General features: G+C 42.0%; 1 protein-coding gene across 1 annotated transcript in view; it reads right to left on the bottom strand.

Moving 5' to 3' along the window:
* Positions 1-19,769, bottom strand: part of LOC121580581 (cadherin-7-like) — a 144,012-nt gene that overhangs the window by 50,755 nt on the left and 73,488 nt on the right. The window contains exons 5-9 of the mRNA XM_041895537.2: positions 18,722-18,889; positions 17,885-18,072; positions 14,466-14,719; positions 13,193-13,329; positions 6,024-6,145 (exon numbers count right to left, since the gene is read on the bottom strand). Coding sequence (XP_041751471.1) covers positions 6,024-6,145; positions 13,193-13,329; positions 14,466-14,719; positions 17,885-18,072; positions 18,722-18,889 — 869 coding nt within the window. The remainder of the gene's footprint in view (positions 1-6,023; positions 6,146-13,192; positions 13,330-14,465; positions 14,720-17,884; positions 18,073-18,721; positions 18,890-19,769) is intronic.

The raw sequence follows: 19,769 nt of genomic DNA on the forward strand, positions 1-19,769 counted from the left end.
AAGAGGAGTGGAACAAAATCCCTCCTGAGATGTGTGCAAATCTGGTGGCCAACTACAAGAAATGTCTGACCTCTGTGATTGCCAACAAGGGTTTTGCCACCAAGTACTAAATCATGTTTTGCAGAGGGGTCAAATACTTATTTCCCCCATTAAAATGCAAATCAATTCATAACATTTTTGACATGCGTTTTTCTGGATTTTTTTGTTGTTATTCTGTCTCTCACTGTTCAAATAAACCTACCATTAAAATTACAGACTGATCATGTCTTTGTCAGTGGAAAATCGTACAAAATCAGCAGGGGATCAAATACTTATTTCCCTCACTGTAAGTACTCAGACCCTTTACTCAGTTCAATGTTGAAGCACCTTTGGCAGCGATTACAGCCTCAAGTCTTCTTGGGTATGACACTAAAAGCTTGGCACATCTGTATTTGGGAAGCTTCTCCCATTCTTCTCTGCAGATCCTCTCAAGCTCTTTCAGGTTGGATGGGGAGCGTTGCTTTACAGCTATTTCCCGAAGCCACTCCTGCGTTGTCTTGACTGTGTGCTTAGGGTCATTGTCCTGTTGGAAGGTGAACCTTTGCCCCAGTCTGAGGTCCTGAGCGCTCTGGAGAAGTCTTGGTGGTTCCAAACTTCTTCGATTTAAGAATGTTGGAGGCCACTTGGGGACCTTCAGTGCTGCAGAAATGTTTTGGTACCCTTCCCCAGATCTGTGCCTCGACACAATCCTGTCTCGGAGCTCTTGGTTTTTGCTCTGACATGCACTGTCATCTGTGGGACTTTATATAGATAGGTGTGTGCCTTTCCAAATCATGTCCAATCAATTGCATTTACCCCAGGTGGACTTCAAGTTGTAGAAACATCTCAAGGATGATCAATGGAAACAGGATGCACCTGATCTCAATTTCGAGTCTCATAGCAAAGGGTCTGAATACTTATGTAGATAAGGTATTTCTGGTTTTTATTTGTAATACATTTGCAAAAATGTCTAAAAACCTGTTTTCACTTTGTCATTATGGGGTATTGTGTGTAGATTGATGAGGGAAAAAATATCTTTAATATATTTTAGAATACGGCTGTAACGTAACAGAATGTGGACAAAGTCAAGGGGTCTGAATACTTTCCGAATGCATTGTTGTGAAAATTTTTGTAGCTCAAATCAGTCTAACATTTAAAGAGATAGTTTGAGCATTTGGACAACTATCGTTAGTGCAATTATTGGAAATCCATAAACTTCCAGTCATTGCGCTAATGCTAGTTAGCAATCGTTACAGAAACTACCTTCAACTTCCTTCAAAGAGAGAGAAATACAAATGGTGTACATGAGTTCACATAACTCTGGCTTAGTAAAAAGAAATCTCTAACTATATAATATATAGTTATTCCATATGAGATTGAATACCATTAACTATATAATATATAGTTATTCCATTTAGATTGAATACCATTAACTATATAATATAGTTATTCCATATGAGATTGAATACCACTAACTACAGTGTATAATAGAGTTATCATAAAGGATATATAATCTTCTCTGTCTTACCATCTGTGTCTCTACACGTAGTGGGGCATGTAAGATTAATTAAGACAAACATTTTAATGAGTGTAACATGCATATATACAGTGGGGAGAACAAGTATTTGATACACTGCCAATTTTGCAGGTTTTCCTACTTACAAAGCATGTAGAGGTCTGCAATTTTTATCATAGGTACACTTCAACTGTGAGAGACGGAATCTAAAACAAAAACCAGAAAATCACACTATGATTTTTAAGTAATTAATTTGCATTTTATTGCATGACATAAGTATTTGATCACCTACCAACCAGTAAGAATTCCGGCTCTCACAGACCTGTTCATTTTTCTTTAAAAAGCCCTCCTGTTCTCCACTCATTACCTGTATTAACTGCACCTGTTTGAACTCGTTACCTGTATAAAAGACACCTGTCCACACACTCAATCAAACAGACTCCAACCTCTCCACAATGGCCAAGACCAGAGAGCTGTGTAAGAACATCAGGGATAAAATTGTAGACCTGCACAAGGCTGGGATGGGCTACAGGACAATAGGCAAGCAGCTTGGTGAGAAGGCAACAACTGTTGGCGCAATAATTAGAAAATGGAAGAAGTTCAAGATGACGGTCAATCACCCTCGGTCTGGGGCTCCATGCAAGATCTCACCTCGTGGGGCATCAATGATCATGAGGAAGGTGAGGGATCAGCCCAGAACTACACGGCAGGACCTGGTCAATGACCTGAAGAGAGCTGGGACCACAGTCTCAAAGAAAACCATTAGTAACACACTACGCCATCATGGATTAAAATCCTGCAGCGCACGCAAGGTCCCCCTGCTCAAGCCAGCGCATGTCCAGGCCCGTCTGAAGTTTGCCAATGACCATCTGGATGATCCAGAGGAGGAATGGGAGAAGGTCATGTGGTCTGATGAGACAAAAATAGAGCTTTTTGGTCTAAACTCCACTTGCCGTGTTTGGAGGAAGAAGAAGGATGAGTACAACCCCAAGAACACCATCCCAACCATGAAGCATGGAGGTGGAAACATCATTCTTTGGGGATGCTTTTCTGCAAAGGGGACAGGACGACTGCACCGTATTGAGGGGAGGATGGATGGGGCCATGTATCACGAGATCTTGGCCAACAACCTCCTTCCCTCAGTAAGAGCATTGAAGATGGGTCGTGGCTTTGTCTTCCAGCATGGCTCCGTAAGAAGCATCTCAAGGTCCTGGAGTGGCCTAGCCAGTCTCCAGACCTGAACCCAATAGAAAATCTTTGGAGGGGGCTGAAAGTCCGTATTGCCCAGCGACAGCCCCGAAACCTGAAGGATCTGGAGAAGGTCTGTATGGAGGAGTGGGCCAAAATTCCTGCTTCAGTGTGTGCAAACCTGGTCAAGACCTACATGAAACGTATGATCTCTGTAATTGCAAACAAAGGTTTCTGTACCAAATATTAAGTTCTGCTTTTCTGATGTATCAAATACTTATTTCATGCAATAAAATGCAAATTAATTACTTAAAAATCATACAATGTGAATTTCTGGATTTTTGTTTTAGATTCCATCTCTCACAGTTGAAGTGTACCTATGATAAAAATTACAGACCTCTACATGCTTTGTAAGTAGGAAAACCTGCAAAATCGGCAGTGTATCAAATACTTGTTCTCCCCACTGTATATACATATTGGACATAGGTCTTTATAATTCTATATAATATATATATCAATAACTATATAATATATAGTTATCATAAAGGAGATATTATTTTCTCGGCCATCCCATCTGTGTCTCTACAGGCAGTGGGACATGAGGAAGAGAAGAGTCCATTCATGTGTATAATCGCCTCATTGGAAACGCATGAGGGCCTTCAACTGAGTCATTACATAAAAGACAATCTTATAAAGTCAAAGGTCACCAAAGGACACACAGGTCTATCATCATGTATCCCTGTTAACCTGAGTGGGCTTAATTGTACTCATTAAGAGAGCACCACATATTTAAAATGGCTATCATCTCCTATTGTAATTATGGCGGGCAGTGATGTGTGATGCTGTTGTATTTCAATGGCTGCTTGAAGAGATTCTTGGGTATGGGGTATGTCAATGTGGTGTGACAAATTCACTGCTATAGTTTTTGTTTTGTGAGGACTTAATGATGCCATTTTCACAACTCAAAAGGTGTAATGTCACACACACACACACACACACACACACACACACACACACACACACACACCACAGCTGTGCTCCCACTCCACGGAGAGTGTGAATGGATGCATAAGTAAACGTGTGGTCTCAGCTTGGCTGGTTGGCTGCCGTGGCGAGCTGACACCGAGTACTTGACGCCACGCCACGTTTTCAGACAAACCAATTTCATGCCACAATCCCCCCACAGTCCTGTTTTGCATCCCCCTACAAAACCCTTTTCCACATGGCAGCACAAAGCTTTGATCCCCTGATTAGGCACCTGCTATGGAGATCCACGTGAAGCCTCTAACTACCTTCACCTGACCGCTGCTGTGTTATACAAATGTCTATGAGACAATTGTGGCGCAGATAATCGTTTTCCGCCTCCAAATTTTGCCAAATTATTGATATGCCTAATTATCAGTGTTGGGGAAGCTACTCTGAAAATATAGTTTACCAAAGCTACCAATTACTTCACACCGGAAGAAGTTTAGCTTTTCTAAAGCTACCCTTTAGAAAATATAATTTACTTAACTAAAGTTACTTTGGAAAAAGTAGTTCACTACATCCATACTACTTAATGATACACTATCTACTTCGTGAAAAATTATCATATGTAAATCTGAAATGTCATTGACTACAAATTGCAAGAACAGACCACTTTAGGGTCATATGTTAGCAGAATGTGTAATTTAGCCTACTAAACACAAAAACGATGTTTCAAGTGATAATTAGGCAGGTCTGAAGCCGGAAGATAAAGGAAAATAATGCCCACCTAAAAGTAGTGTGTAGTTCCAGTAGTTATCTACACTGCTACATGGCAAACAAAGTGATTAACTACAGAAAACACTACCAAGATTTGAATTTAGTTCAACTACCACCAAGCTACTGCAAAATGTAGTTCAATTACTACAGTGCCTTGCAAAAGAATTCATCCCCCTTGGTGTTTTTCCTATTTTGTTGCATTACAACCTCTAATTTAAATGGATTTTTTAATTGGATTTAATGTACACAAAATAGTCCAAATTGGTGAAGTGAAATTAAAAAAAAAAGTTGTTTAAAAAAAAAAAATTATACAAAATAAATAACGGAAAAGTGGTGCGTGCATATGTATTTACCCCCTTTTGCTATGAAGCCCCTAAGTAAGATCTGGTGCAACCAATTACCTTCAGAAGTCACATAATTAGTTAAATAAAGTCCACCTGTGTGCAATCTAAGTGTCACATGATCTCAGTATATATACACACCTGTTCTGAAAGGCCCCAGAGTCTGCAACACCACTAAGCAAGTGGCACCATGAAGACCAAGGAGCTCTCCAAACAGGTCAGGGACAAAGTTGTGGAGAAGTACAGATCAGGGTAGGGTTATAAAAAAAATATCATAAACTTTGAACATCCCACGGAGCACCATTAAATCCATTATTAAAAAATTGAAAGAATATGGCACCACAACAAACCTGCCAAGAGAGGGCCGCCCATCAAAACTAATTGGCCAGGCAAGGAGGGCATTAATCAGAGAGGCAACAAAGAGACCAAAGATAACCCTGAAGGAGCTGCAAAGATACACAGATGAGATTTGAGTATCTGTCCATAGGACCACTTTAAGCTGGGCTTTACGGAAGAGTGGCCAGAAAATAAGCAAACACATTTGGTGTTCGCCAAAAGGCATGTGGGAGACTCCCCAAACATATGGAAGAAGGTACTCTGGTCAGATGAGACTAAAATGGAGCTTGTTGGCCATCAAGGAAAACGCTATGTCTGGCGCAAACCCAACACCTCTCATCACCCCGAGAACACCATCAGCAGGGACTGGGAAACTGGTCAGAATTGAAGGAATGATGGATGGCGTTAAATACAGGGATATTCTTGAGGGAAACCTGTTTCAGTCTTCCAGAGATTTGAGACTGGGACGGAGGTTCACCTTCCAGCAGGACAATGACCCTGAGGATAGTGCTAAAGCAACACTCGAGTGGTTCAAGGGGAAACATTTCAATGTCTTGGAATGGCCTAGTCAAAGCCCAGGTGAAAACTTTCACAAGCCACTGTAGTTGAAGTACATGTAGTTCACTACTCCCCAACACTGCTAATTATTCATTTGTTGTTTTAATTGCGACAATGATACCCAATATAATTGTTTTCCCAAAATTATGTCACCTTTGAACTCTGCATCAGAATGTTTAACTGTGTTTATCCCATTATAAAATGTACATGGCATAATATATATATATATATATATATATATATATATATATATATGTATATAATGCCCTCAGTCTTCCAATACCAATAGGAGCTTTTGGATGCATCATAAGATGTTGACATACCTGTCCAGCTCTGGCACTCTCACAAAGGTAGGTCTCATACTCGATGGCGAAGGCAGGCGCGTTGTCATTGATGTCCGTCACTGTGATCAGAACTATGCCCTTTCCCACTTGTAGTGGGTCAACTGAAAAAATAAACAAGAGAGAAACGAGTGGTCAAGGATAAGCACAACCAAATGCCCTGGTCTACAAGCATGTATCTGGTAGGGGTAAAGTAAATCAAATCAAATGTTATTGGTCACATACACGTGTTTAGCGGGTGTTATTGCGGGTGTAGCGAAATGCTTGTGCTTCTAACTCCGACAGTGCAGTAATATCTAACAAGTAATATCTAACAATTTCACACAAATCTAAGTAAGGAATGGAATTCATGGGTGAACAGGGAGTACAGGAGGGGGCTTAGCACGCACCCTTGAGGGGCCCCAGTGTTGAGGATCAGCGAAGTGGAGATGTTGTTTCCGACCAGGACCCAGTTGCACAGGACGGGGTTCAGACCCAGGGCCTCGAACTTAATGATGAGCTTGGAGGGTACTATGGTGTTGAATGCTGAGCTATAGTCAATGAACAGCATTCCTACATAGGTATTCCTCTTGTCCAGATGGGATAGGGCAGTGTGCAGTGTGATGGCGATTGCATCGTCTGTGGATCTATTGGAGCGGTAAGCAAATTGAAGTGGGTCTAGGGTGACAGGTAAGGTAGAGGGGATATGATCCTTGACTCGTCTCTCAAAGCACTTCATGAGGACAGAGGTGAGTGCTACGGGGTGATTGTCCCGGCAGGTAGCTTAGTGGTTAAGAGCGTTGTGCCAGTAACTGAAAGGTTGCTGGTTCTAATCCCCGAGCTGACTAGGTGAAAAGTCTGTCGATGTGCCCTTGAGCAAGACTCAAGAGACAGATTCCAACATCTGTCAAATGTAATACTTCCCCCCAAAAAACAAATCCTCCTCCAAATATGGTATTTTACAGTTAATACCGTCAATGGCACTCACACACACAAAGTCGAAAAAAATCAAAAGTAATGAGGAAATCTTGATTGCTCCTGTAAGTCGCTCTGGATAAGAGCATCTGCTAAATGTAATAGTCATTTAGTTCAGTTACCTTTGCTTTCTTGGGCAGAAGGAGGGGATGCAGGAAAACAAAATGTTTTCACTGAGACAGTTGCATGTCCTGTCCCGCAACATCAATTTCCATTAACTGATTTCACCACACACCAACATGTCTTAAAATAACTTTTTTTTGGAGCTACACAATCAATGTCAGACAAGTTTAGAGACTTGAACAAAAATGCTAAAAAGTTAGCATTTGGAGACAGTGGCCACGCAAACAAAGACAAAGCATGGGTTGCTATATTACCTTGTACATAGACTGCTTACAGGGTAAGGAAACCAATATTTTAATGTTGTAATTGTGGTGAACTACCCCTTTAAGAAAACATTCAGAAAACAGACTGTGCAGGAAGTCTGGAAGACTGGGGGCGTCTGGAAGTGTTCTTAAAAAAGAGTCGGAGCCCTCAACGACAACTCTGTGGTTTCCATTGAGTGACTCGGCATGCTCAGACGACGCATGTTGTTTGCTTTTTAACAAGCTAATTTTGTCTTGTTTACCTTCTCTTCAGCTGAACCTTTATCTTAATATAAATCATGGATCAGGGGGTAACCGACAGCCCAAGGTTTCTCAGCACGCTATATTCTCCACTGGAGAATCGTCTGAAGGCAGAACGTTCATAGATATAAATACAGATATTTCAAAAACAGAAGCGACGAGAATAGTTGGTCATTGTTTTCATCTAAATGTGCAACTTCCTACAAACTCGGTGTGTAATGACCTATGACCCTAAGACCACACACTGTGTGTGATGCATGATCATGTACTATGTATAGCATCTTCGTAATCGAGAGGTATATTTAATTAATTGGTATTACTAGAAATCTTTTGAACTTTAAATAATAACCTATAAAAGGGGAAGACACTTTCTGCTATGTCATAGTAAAACGGTATACCTAAGAGATTGATGTTCCTGTCGTTGATGTTAGGGTACTTACTGTATGTCTACTGGGCTGCTTCTCTGCAGATTTCTCCACAGTTCAACCATAAGTGGGAGTGAGCTGAGGAAAATATACCTGAGCTCTGGTTGTCTCTTAAAGACAGGGTGTAATTAATGTGAGACATATTTACTCAACAGATAGGTTGGCTGTACCTGGAGCTGCTTATGTCTTAATATTAATAATTATGTAGCATGTGGGCAGTGATGGGTCTGTTTAGTTTGGACATTATCCCCTGTGATTTCAGTCAACAGTTTTGGGTAGGTTTAGTTTGGACATTATCCCCTGTGATTTCAGTCAACAGTGATGGGTATGTTTAGTTTGAACATTATCCCCTGTGATTACTTGGGAAAATTCTGTAATCTATACACCAATTCCACCGGCAAACACTGAACACCTGTGGAGGGCAAATAGCACCAGCTCAACCAGAAGGACAACATCTGGCAGGGTGTGTGTGCGCGTGTGTGTGTGTGTGCGCGCGTGTGTGTGTGCGTGCGTGTGTGTGTGTGAGCATCCATGTGTGTGTCTGCTTGGCCATTACAACAACCCTCTCTCTGTTTGTCCTCTATGGTAAAAAGCATATGTCACAATATCATTATAATATCATGTCACAATATTATTATAATATCATATGTCACAATATCATTAGAATATCATGTCACAATATTATTATAATATCATATGTCACAATATCATTATAATATAATATGTCACAATATCATTATAATATCATATGTCACAATATCATTAGAATATCATGTCACAATATTATTATAATATCATATGTCACAATATCATTATAATATAATATGTCACAATATCATTATAATATCATGTCACAATATTATTATAATATCATATGTCACAATATCATTATAATATCATGTCACAATATTATTATAATATCATATGTCACAATATCATTATAATATCATGTCACAATATTATTATATAATATCATATGTCACAATATCATTCCAACCGACTCCCTCTTTCTCCCTCTCGCTGTCCTCACTGTGGGGTTAGTTCTACACGTTGTGGCCGATGAAGAGGATATGAAAATGAATTAAGTATGATTTAGATTTATTTAGGCTGTAGCGCTGGGGGAGATCAAAGGTTTTCCCTTAGATTAAATAAATAAATAAATCTAGCCAGAGAGGAAGCTAGAGAAATCATCCTCCACAATGATGTTTTATCATCCGTCTACTTTCAATTTCACCACAACGCCGTGGGTTCAAACCCGTGCTCGATCATCAGCTGTCTGCACACGGTCGGTCAGTTCAGTCTCATTAAGGCACGGATGTAATAATTTGCGCATCGATTTTGCTCACAATTCCTGGGTTGTGTTCAGCAGGTATGAAAGGGGGAGAAAACGTTTCGAAACAGAGTGAAACAGGGGAGGTACAATCTGAAACTAAGTTGACTGTGCCTTTAAACAGCTTGGAACATTCCAGAAAATGATGTCATGGCTTTAGAAAACTTCTGATAGGCTAATAGGCATCATTTGAGTCAATTGGAAGGTGTACCTGTGGATTTATTTCAAGGTCTACCTTCGAACACAGTGCCTCTTTGCTTGACATCACGGGAAACTCAAAAGAAATCAGCCAAGAAATTACAGAGTTTAATGGCTGTGATAGGAGAAAACCGATGGATCAACAACATTGTAGTTACTCCACAACATGCATCCTGTTTGCATTAAGGCACTAAAGTAAAACTGCAAAAAATGTGGCAAAGAAATTAACTTTATGTCCTGAATAAGAAGCGTAATGTTTGGGGCAAATCCAACACAACACATCACTGAGTACCACTCTTCATATTTTCAAGCATGTTGGTGGCTGCATCATGTTATCGGTATGCTTGTCATTGGCAAGGACTAGAGGGATTTTTGGATGAAATTAAATGAAATAGAGCTAAGCACAGGCAAAATCCTGGAGGAAAACCTGGTTCAGTCTGCTTTCCAACAGACACTGGGAGACAAACTCACTTTTCAGCAGGACAATCACCTAAAACACAAGGCCAAATATACACTGGAGTTGCTTACCAAGACGACATTGAATATTCCTGAGTGGCCTTACAGTTTTAACTTAAATTGCCTTGAAAATCTATAGAAAGACTTGAAAATAGCTGTCTAGCAATGATCAACAACCAACTTGACAGAGCTTGAATAATATTTTAAAGAATAATATTCAAATATTGTACAATCCAGGTGTGCAAAGCTCTTAGAGACTTACCCAGAAAGACTGATAGCTGTAATCGCCGCCAAAGGTGCTTATACGATGTATTGACTTAGGGGTGTGAATACTTATGCGAATGAGATATTTCTGTATTCCATTTTAAATAAATTAGCTACAATTTCTAAAAACATGTTTTCACTTTGTCATTATGGGGTATTGTGTGTAGATGGGTGAGATAAAAAAAAAAATGTAATCAATTTTGAATTCTGGCTGTAACACAACAAAATGTGCAATAAATCAAGGGGTATGAATACTTACTGAAGGCACTGTATACTCTTTTCATTACTGTAGCACTAGCTACATGTTTCCACAGTTGCTGACATGGAAATAGATTGTGCACATCTGTCAGTACGTCATGCTGCTGATTTAAAGAGGTGAAGAGGGTGTGAGAGAGAGAGACTGTGTGAGAGAGAGAGAGAGAGAGAGAGAGAGAGTTTGAGGGAGAAAGAGAGTGTGTGTGAGAGAGAGAGAGAGATTTTTTCTGGGGGAACAAACAGTTACTTTGGAGGTGACTACAACTATTTGAACACATACAGTGAGGGAAAAAAGTATTTGATCCCCTGCTGATTTTGTACGTTTGCCCACTGACAAAGACATGATTAGTCTATAATTTTAATGGTAGGTTTATTTGAACAGTGAGAGACAGAATAACAACAAAAAAATCCAGAAAAACGCATGTAAAAAATGTTATGAATTGATTTGCATTTTAATGAGGGAAATAAGTATTTGACCCCTCTGCAAAACATGACTTAGTACATGGTACTTGGTGGCAAAACCTTTGTTGGCACTCATATGGTATTATCATACAGCATATTGTATTATCCTATAGCACATTGTATTATCCTATAGCACATTGTATTATCATATAGAATATTGTATTATCCTATAGTACATTTAGCTAATATTTTGGAGTCATAACACTGAAGGGTGATAGGCCTCCAATTGTTCAGGTGAGCTGGATCATTATATCTAATATCACAGTTAGGGCCGGTTTCCCAAACACAGACTATTCCTAGTCCTGGACTAGCTATTTCAATGGAGATTCACCTTTGAGCTTTTTAGTCCAGGACTTAACTCAATCCGTGTCCTAAGATTTGTTTTTATACACACCTTAAATTATTTTGCCAATTGCAAACTCAGGCGAATACAATGGATACAATGTTTCTTCAGGGATCAGGCATGTTTGCCCAAGCAGAGATAAATAGAAGATCCCTGCCAAGACACATTTAAAAAAGCTGCATTCAGAGTAGAATATAACTGCATTACACTGCAGTATAACTGCAGTTTGTGGCAATTACTGCGTCCAAAATACCACAGTTACTGCACTTCTACTGCAGTTTCAAAACTGCAATCTTTTTTTGTAAGGGAACCATGATCTATTGACCTAACTTGCTTACCACTTTTTCCATGTGGTTTCCTCCTTCACAGACTCCATGAAATGATGACCTCTTCCTAAATATTTGTTCAAATGATACATTTTGTGTATGGTTTCCCTAGAAACAAGGGTGACTCAACATACCCCTTTGGGTCACCTTACCCCACTCTCCCCTATACCAGTTTGGAGGAGATTGTATAATAGTTAGACCCCTCCCACCGCAATGGAGTTTTTTCCACGGTGCAGGTTTGATTGAGTTCCAGCCTCAGTAGAAGTGAGTCAGATGGAGTGATTGGGGAACAGGTGCACTTCTTTTGCCAAAGGTCACAGACAAAGTCATCAGCTGGAAAGCCCGGGAGTTGGGAGGGGTGTGTGTGTGCGTGCGTGCGTGTGTGTGTGTGTGCGTGCATTCATGCGGACCAGCTTCGGCCATCATTTGGAATCATGGTGAGGCTCGATCAAACGGCACGAGTTCTGTATCCGGCGATCAACTGCAGTCGACCTCTACTGCAGCAGAGCATCTGCTCAGACTCTCCTCTAATCAAGGAGACCTGCTGCTTCCCCAGACTGCCAAGCGAAATCGGTGAAATCCCAGTGAGCCTTTCGACTAATGATATTCATTGAGAAATAGTATAGGAAGCTTAAGTCTGTCTTTTATGATACCGGATTTACTTCATTTTAATAGAATTTGGGATTTGTCGAGTGTGAAATATAGTCTTAAGTCGTGAGTGCGGTGAAGCCGCTGGTCCACTCAGTGTGCAGTCACAATGAGCGTAACAAAAGTGAAGAGTGACCCTCTTGTGCAAAGAAGGTGAACCTAAAAGGGTTATTTTGTTGTCCCCCATAGGAGAACCCTTTGAAAAACCCTTTTGGTTCCAGGTTAAACCATTTTGGGTTCTTCCCACAGCCGAAGAACCCTTTTGGTTCCAGGTTAAACCATTTTGGGTTCTTCCCACAGCCGAAGAACCCTTTTGGTTCCAGGTTAAACCATTTTGGGTTCTTCCCACAGCCGAAGAACCCTTTTGGTTCCAGGTTAAACCATTTTGGGTTCTTCCCACAGCCGAAGAACCCTTTTGGTTCCAGGTTAAACCATTTTGGGTTCTTCCCACAGCCGAAGAACCCTTTTGGTTCCAGGTTAAACCATTTTGGGTTCTTCCCACAGCCGAAGAACCCTTTTTGGAACCCGTGTTTCCGAGTGTGTAAAGTAGCTAGAGGTAATAATGGCCATGTCTTACAACAGCCTTTATAGTCATGGATGTAAAGGAGTTTGTCTGTGTGTGATGTCACTGGTGAAGAGGCACTACATAGCTTTTGGGGGTGCTCTTGAGACAAAGGGGTGGGGGGGGGCTAAATAGATAAAGATACACTATGGCGTTGCTTATTGTGAACGTGAAATGTTGGCGTTCTGTTCAACGACGGCCATTTCTGGACAATATATCTAAAGATGCAACGTCGATTGACAACAACCCGGATGTAATGTAGCAACCATGTGGACAGAGCAAAATAAGAACACTTGACTTACAGCTCTCCGTGGCGAAGATGGTGATGTTGTGTACGGCGTTGACTTCTCTGTCCAGCGGCTTGGCGGTGCTGATGACACCGGTGGCGGCGTCTATGTTGAAGAAGCGCTCCAAGTCGGTGTTACGGTCTATAGAGTACCTGGAGTTAGGTAGATGGGAGAGGGAGAGGGAGAGGGAGATGGGAGAGGGAGAGGGAGAGGGAGAGGGAGAGGGAGACGGGAGAGGGAGAGGGAGAGGGAGAGGGAGAGGGAGATGGGAGAGGGAGAGGGAGAGGGAGAGGGAGAGGGAGAGGGAGAGGGAGAGGGAGAGGGAGATGGGAGAGGGAGAGGGCGAGGGAGAGGGAGAGGGAGAGGGAGATGGGAGAGGGAGAGTATTGGAAAGGCTTCCTATCAAGGGCCAGATTCAACTGCACTCACCATAGCAACACTTCTATGGACCTTTCTGCGTGCAATGCATTCAGAATGCATTAATCAAGCATGCATACATGCAGTATGTTATAATAAGGAGCTATGAGCTTTCATGAACTATAAATCCATGAAATCTCCTTCTATTTTTGGCAAGTTCTCTACATTACTTTGAATCATAAAGGCAGTGGTGTAAAGTACTAAAGTAAAAATACTTGAAAGTACTACTTAAGTATTTATTTTGGTATCTGTACTTTACTATATATATATTTGATAACTTTTACTTCACTACATTCCTAAAGAAAATTATATATATTTTACTCCATTTATGTTCCCTGACACCCAAAAGTGAATGCTTAGCAGGACAGGAAAATGGTCCAATTGACACACATATCAACAGAACATCCCTGGTCATGCCTACTTCCTCTGATCTGGCGGACTCACTAAACACATGCTTCAATTTTAAATGATGTCTGAGTGTTGGAGCATGCCCCTGGCCATCCGTAAATAAATCAATCAAGAAAATGATGCCGCCTAGTTTGCTTTATACTGTATAAGGAATACTTTTACTTTTGATACTTAAGTATCTTTAAAACCAAATACTTTTAGACTTTTACTCAAGTAGTATTTTACTGTGTGACTTTCACTTTTACTTGAGTAATTTACTTTTAAGATATCTTTACTTTCACTCAAGTATGAAAATTGGGTACTTTTTCCACCACTGGATAAAGGCTACAACTGAACCAAATAAATACACAAGCAATTATCAACAACAAAGGACACAAAAGGCAGAACTGACCAAAAACATTCAAACAGTAACAGAGCATAGAGATTGTGAACTTGCGATGATGAATCATGGCCGCACCCCTACCTGATGGGACTGTTGGTGGAGTCTGGGTCGCGTGCGGAGATGGTTCCAATGGTGGTGCCCACCTTTGCCGCCTCCGAGATTACCATCTTGCTGAATGGCGAGGAGAAGACGGGCGGCTCGTCCACGTTCTGCACGTTGAGGCGCACGGTCGCTGTGTCGCTAAACGGCCCCAGGGAGAGGAATCGCAGGTCGACGTTTCTATTGGACGCCTGGACACGCAGGGTGTAGCTCGATTGGGTCTCAAAGTCCAGGCCCTACCGATTGGACGAGATAGAGAGGGTTGGGAAGGAAGTAGACATAGAGGGAGGGTCAGACTATTTAGCACTTGCATTCTAAATAGTAGGCTGGGTGGGTATGCGAAAATAGAAAGTTGTGTACATTTCGACCATTGAGTACGCTTTAAATGCCAGGATGTAATACTAATTTTTTGGCTTTTCATCCAGTGCGAATTCGCTGCATGCTACTGAGAAAGAGAATCGTCTTTTCAGACCCACATGTGACCCACGGCGCTGTACCAAAATGAACGAATGGCAGAAGACAACGCAATTGCTCATATGAAAGAAAGAATTGAAGAAAGAAAGAGAGAAAAGTCACCTAAAATCTAAATAGATAAACAGCCAGAGGTAAACCACATGCCTCTGGCTGTTTATGACAGCACTCTTCTCCCTCAGGAGGTTGAAAAAGTTTGGCATGGGCCCTCAAATCCTCCAAATGTTCTACGGCTGCACCATTGAGAGCATTTTGACTGGCTGCATAACTGTCTAGTATGGCCATAGCACCGCCCTCGATCGCATGGCACTACAGAGGGTGATGCGGACAGCCCAGTACATCACTGGGGCCGAGCTCCCTACCATCCGGGACATCTATAAAGGGCGGTGTGGTAGAAAGGCCCGGACAATCAATAAAGACTCCAACCACCCAAGCCATACATTGTGGGAGCTGATTTGTTAGACTTCAGTGCGGCTTTTGACATTATCGATCATAGTCTGCTGATGGAAAAACGTAAGTGTTATGGCTTAAAACCCCCTGCTATGTTGTGGATAAAGAGTTACCAGTCTAACAGAACACAGAGGGTGTTCTTTAATGGAAGCCTCTCCAACATAATCCAGGTAGAATCAGGAATTCCCCAGGGCAGCTGTCTAGGCCCCTTACTTTTTTCAATCTTTAGTAATGACAAGCCACTGGCTTTGGGTCTATGTATGTGGATGACTCAACACTATACACACCAGCTACTACAGCGAGTGAAATCACTGCAACAGTTAACAAAGAGTTGCAGTTAGTTTCAGAATGGTTGGCAAGGAATAAGTTTGTCCTAAATATTTCAAAACTAAAAGCATTGCATTTGGGACAAATCATTCAATAAACTCTAAACATCAACTAAAACTTGTAATAAATAATGTGGAAATTGAGCAAGTTGAGGTGACTAAATTGCATGGAGTAACTCTGGATTGTAAACTGTCATGGTCAAAACATGTTGATACAACAGTAGGATGGGGAAAAGTCTGTTCATAATAAAGCGTTGCTCTGCCTTCTTAACAACACTATCAACAAGGCAGGTCCTACAGGCCCTAGTATTGTCGCACCTGGACTATTGTTCAGTCGTGTGGTCAGGTGTCACAAAGAGGGACTTAGGAAAATTACAATTGGCTCCGAACAGGGCAGAACGGCTGACCCTTAAATGTACGCGTAGAGCTAACATTAATAATATGCATGCTTGTTTTTGTAAGAAGTGTTGAAATGCTGAATGCACCGAGGTGTCTGTTATACTGCTAGCACACAGCTCGGACACTCATGCATACCCCACAAGACATGCCACCAGAGGTCTCTTCACAGTCCCCAAGTCCAGAACAGACTATATGAGGTGCACAGTACTACATAGAGCCATGACTACATGGAACTCTATTCCACATCATCAAATTTTGAAATTGCAGGTTATGTAAGTAACCTCAACAGTAAGTTGAGACCCCGACTGACTATTTTTTTTGGGAAATTGATCCACGGGTCTACACAAGGGGGGCCGCAAGCACCAGTTCCCCATCTAGTCTACATGACTATCGCCCTATAGCACTCATATCTGTAGCTATGAAATGCTTTGAAAGGCTGGTAATGGCTCACACCAACACCATCCCAGAAACCCTGGACCCACTCCAATTTGCATACCACCCCAACAGATCCACTGATGACCAATCTCTATTGCACTCTACACTGCCTTTCCCACCTGGACAATAAGGAACACCTATGTGAGAATGCTGTTCAACACCACAGTGCCCACAAAGCTCATCACTAAGCTAAGGACCCAGGGACAAACACCTCCCTCCGCAACAGGATCCTGGACTTCCTGACGGGCTGCCCCCAGGTGGTAAGGGTAGGTAACAACACATCTGCCATGCTGATCCTCAACACGGGGGCCCCTCAGGGGTGCGTGCTCAGTCCCCTTCTGTACTCCCTTTTCAGCCACGACCGTGTGGCCGCGCACGAGCATTGGAGTCATGAGTACTTTCAAGTGTGTGTTCTATGACAGATTTTCTTCACAAACATGCTCATTCTGTTCAGGACAACCCAGGGTATAACACATGTCATCCTTGTGGTAGGCCTGGTCACCGACAATGATGAGACAGCCTATAGGGAGGAGGCTGAAAAGATTTGGCATGGGTCCTCAGATCCTCAAAAAGTTCTACAGCTGCACCATTGAGTGCATCTTGACTGGCTGCATCACCGCATGGTATGGCAACTGCTTGGCATCTGAATGCTTGGCATCTGCTACAGAGGGTAGTACGTAAGGCCCAGTATGTCACTGGGGACGAACCCTGCCATTCAGGACCTCTATCCCAGTTAGTGTCAGAGGAAGGCCCTGAGAAATGTCAAAGACTCCAGCCACCCAAGTCATAGACTGTTAATTGACTCAGTACTGGTACTTCCTGTATATAGCCATGTTATTACCTGGTACCCCTGTACATTGACTCAGTACTGGTACTTCCTGTATATAGCCATGTTATTACCTGGTACCCCTGTACATTGACTCAGTACTGGTACTTCCTGTATATAGCCATGTTTTTGTTTTTATTGTGTTACTATTTCTTTTTTATTTAGCAAATATTTGTCTTATGTTTGAACTCTACTGTTGGGAATGGGCTCGTAAGTAATCATTTCACTGTAAAGTCTAAATCTGTTGTATTCGGCGCATGTGACCAATAAAATGTGATTTGATACCTGTCCTATGCAGTGTCAGTATTTCGGCAGTCACAATGGCATTTCTGTCTCAAACTCACTTGGTTTGGACACCAACTCCAAAAGACTGACAACTTCCACTGTCCTAATATGGACACTCTCAGTCCTATACGGTGTCCGTATTAGGACAGTTCGATACTACAGGAGACCTCCAGCAATGGCTTCTTAGAGGAAAGGTCTGCATTGGGTACCTTTTGCAGAGTGATGAGGCCCTCCTGTGTGTCTGGGTCGGGGGTGATTCGGAACAACCCTAGCCCGTCCCCATCCACGATCCTGTACTCCATCTCAGCATTGGGTCCCACATCTGAGTCTAGCGCCTTTATCTTGGCTACCATAGTGGCCACCGGCAGGGACTCGGGCACGCTGAACTGATAACTTTCTACAGGCGAGAGAAAGATGGGGAGAGAGAGAGAGAGAGAGAGAGAGAGAGAGAGAGAGAGAGAGAGAGAGAGAGAGAGAGAGAGAGAGAGAGAGAGAGAGAGAGAGAGAGAGAGAGAGAGAGAGAGAGAGAGAGAGAGAGAGATAGAGAGAGAGAGAGAGAGAGAGAGAGAGATGGGGAGAGAGAGAGAGAGAGATGGGGAGAGATAGAGATAGAGAACAGCCCAGACACACAAGTTATTGAGGAGACCATTTTCCACCTTATCTCTGTGTCTGTGCTTATCGCCCAGCTGCTCCCTTCGCTCTGTGTCCACGCAGACACGTGTCATAATAGTTTGTAGGCCAAACCGTTTTTGTGAGAAGACCGATTTTCGGGATGTTACATGGTCTGACAAACACCGCTCTAGCTCTGCCACCTTCCACCACAGATATCTCTAGCTTAAACTGACAGATTCAGATTCAGATGTTTTTGTTATGCTAATTGAATTTCCACAGGGCGCAGACATCAAATCTAAGGGGTTTTAATGTGCATTCAAATAAACCCCAATAACGTCAAGTTGTAACCAACAAGGTTCCATGGTTCCTGGACAAGTGTATAGCGGTGTTGGGTTTAGGGCTAACTGACCATCACGAAGTAAATAGGGTCTTACTGCGAGAGAAGTGTGGTGGGTTGTCGTTGACGTCAGTGAGCGTCACCGTGACGGAGGTGGTCCCGGAGAGTCCTCCCATCTGGCCCACCATGTCCTTGGCCTGGATGACGAGCAGATACTGTTCCCGCGCCTCGCGGTCCATGTTGGGCAGAGCCGTCCTGACCACGCCTGCAAAGAAAGATTCGGTAACACTTTACTTAGGACATTCATTTGTAATATCAACTTGGTATATCTTGGTATGTTTTATGAATCAATTTATTTTATGTGGCAATTTTTCAACCGGCTAGAAATTACGGATTCATTAATTACTCAGATTCCTTACAAGATGAAACATTTGCGAGATGAAGACACCATGGAAAATACGTCATATTTGGGGGTGGTTTCTGGTCTGATAATTAGATTACAACCAGAGAAAGACATATTTTTTCATTGTTGATGAAACGACATTAACAAAACATCTTTAAACAACCAGCACACAACATCATAAAAGATGTCATAACGATGTCATTGCAACAACTTTTGCTCGCTGGGAAGAGTTTCTCCCTGGTATGACAATGCCCCTGTGGCTGTATTCTAGAATAATCCTTTGGAGAATGCTCCATAACTCAGAAACGTTAGTACAGTTTGACCCCGGCGCACATGATCAGCACTCTGGTTCACGCATCCAAAGTAATGAGAGGCAGCCTGTTAGGTTATAGACACTGTCCTTGATGGCAGAGGAGATGCTTTTAATCTGGAAACAATACGACTGCACCTCACTATCAGGAGAACCATCATAACCACAGTTTGACTTGTACTCAATCAATCAAATGTATTTTATAAAGCCCTTTTTACATCAGCAGTTGTCACAAAGTGCTTATACAGATGCCCCAGTCTAAAACCCCAAAGAGCTAGCAATGCAGATGCAGAAGCACGGTGGCTACGAAAAACTCCCTAGAAATGATAATAGATTTTATGAACAGATAGAGAGAGAGGGTGACATTAGGGAAAGATAGAGAGAGGCTGTGTGAAAAGGCAGTTTGATAAATAATTTCAACAGCATTATTTC

Source organism: Coregonus clupeaformis, chromosome 14, assembly GCF_020615455.1.
Source record: "Coregonus clupeaformis isolate EN_2021a chromosome 14, ASM2061545v1, whole genome shotgun sequence".
In the NCBI taxonomy this organism is placed as follows: Eukaryota; Metazoa; Chordata; class Actinopteri; order Salmoniformes; family Salmonidae; genus Coregonus; species Coregonus clupeaformis.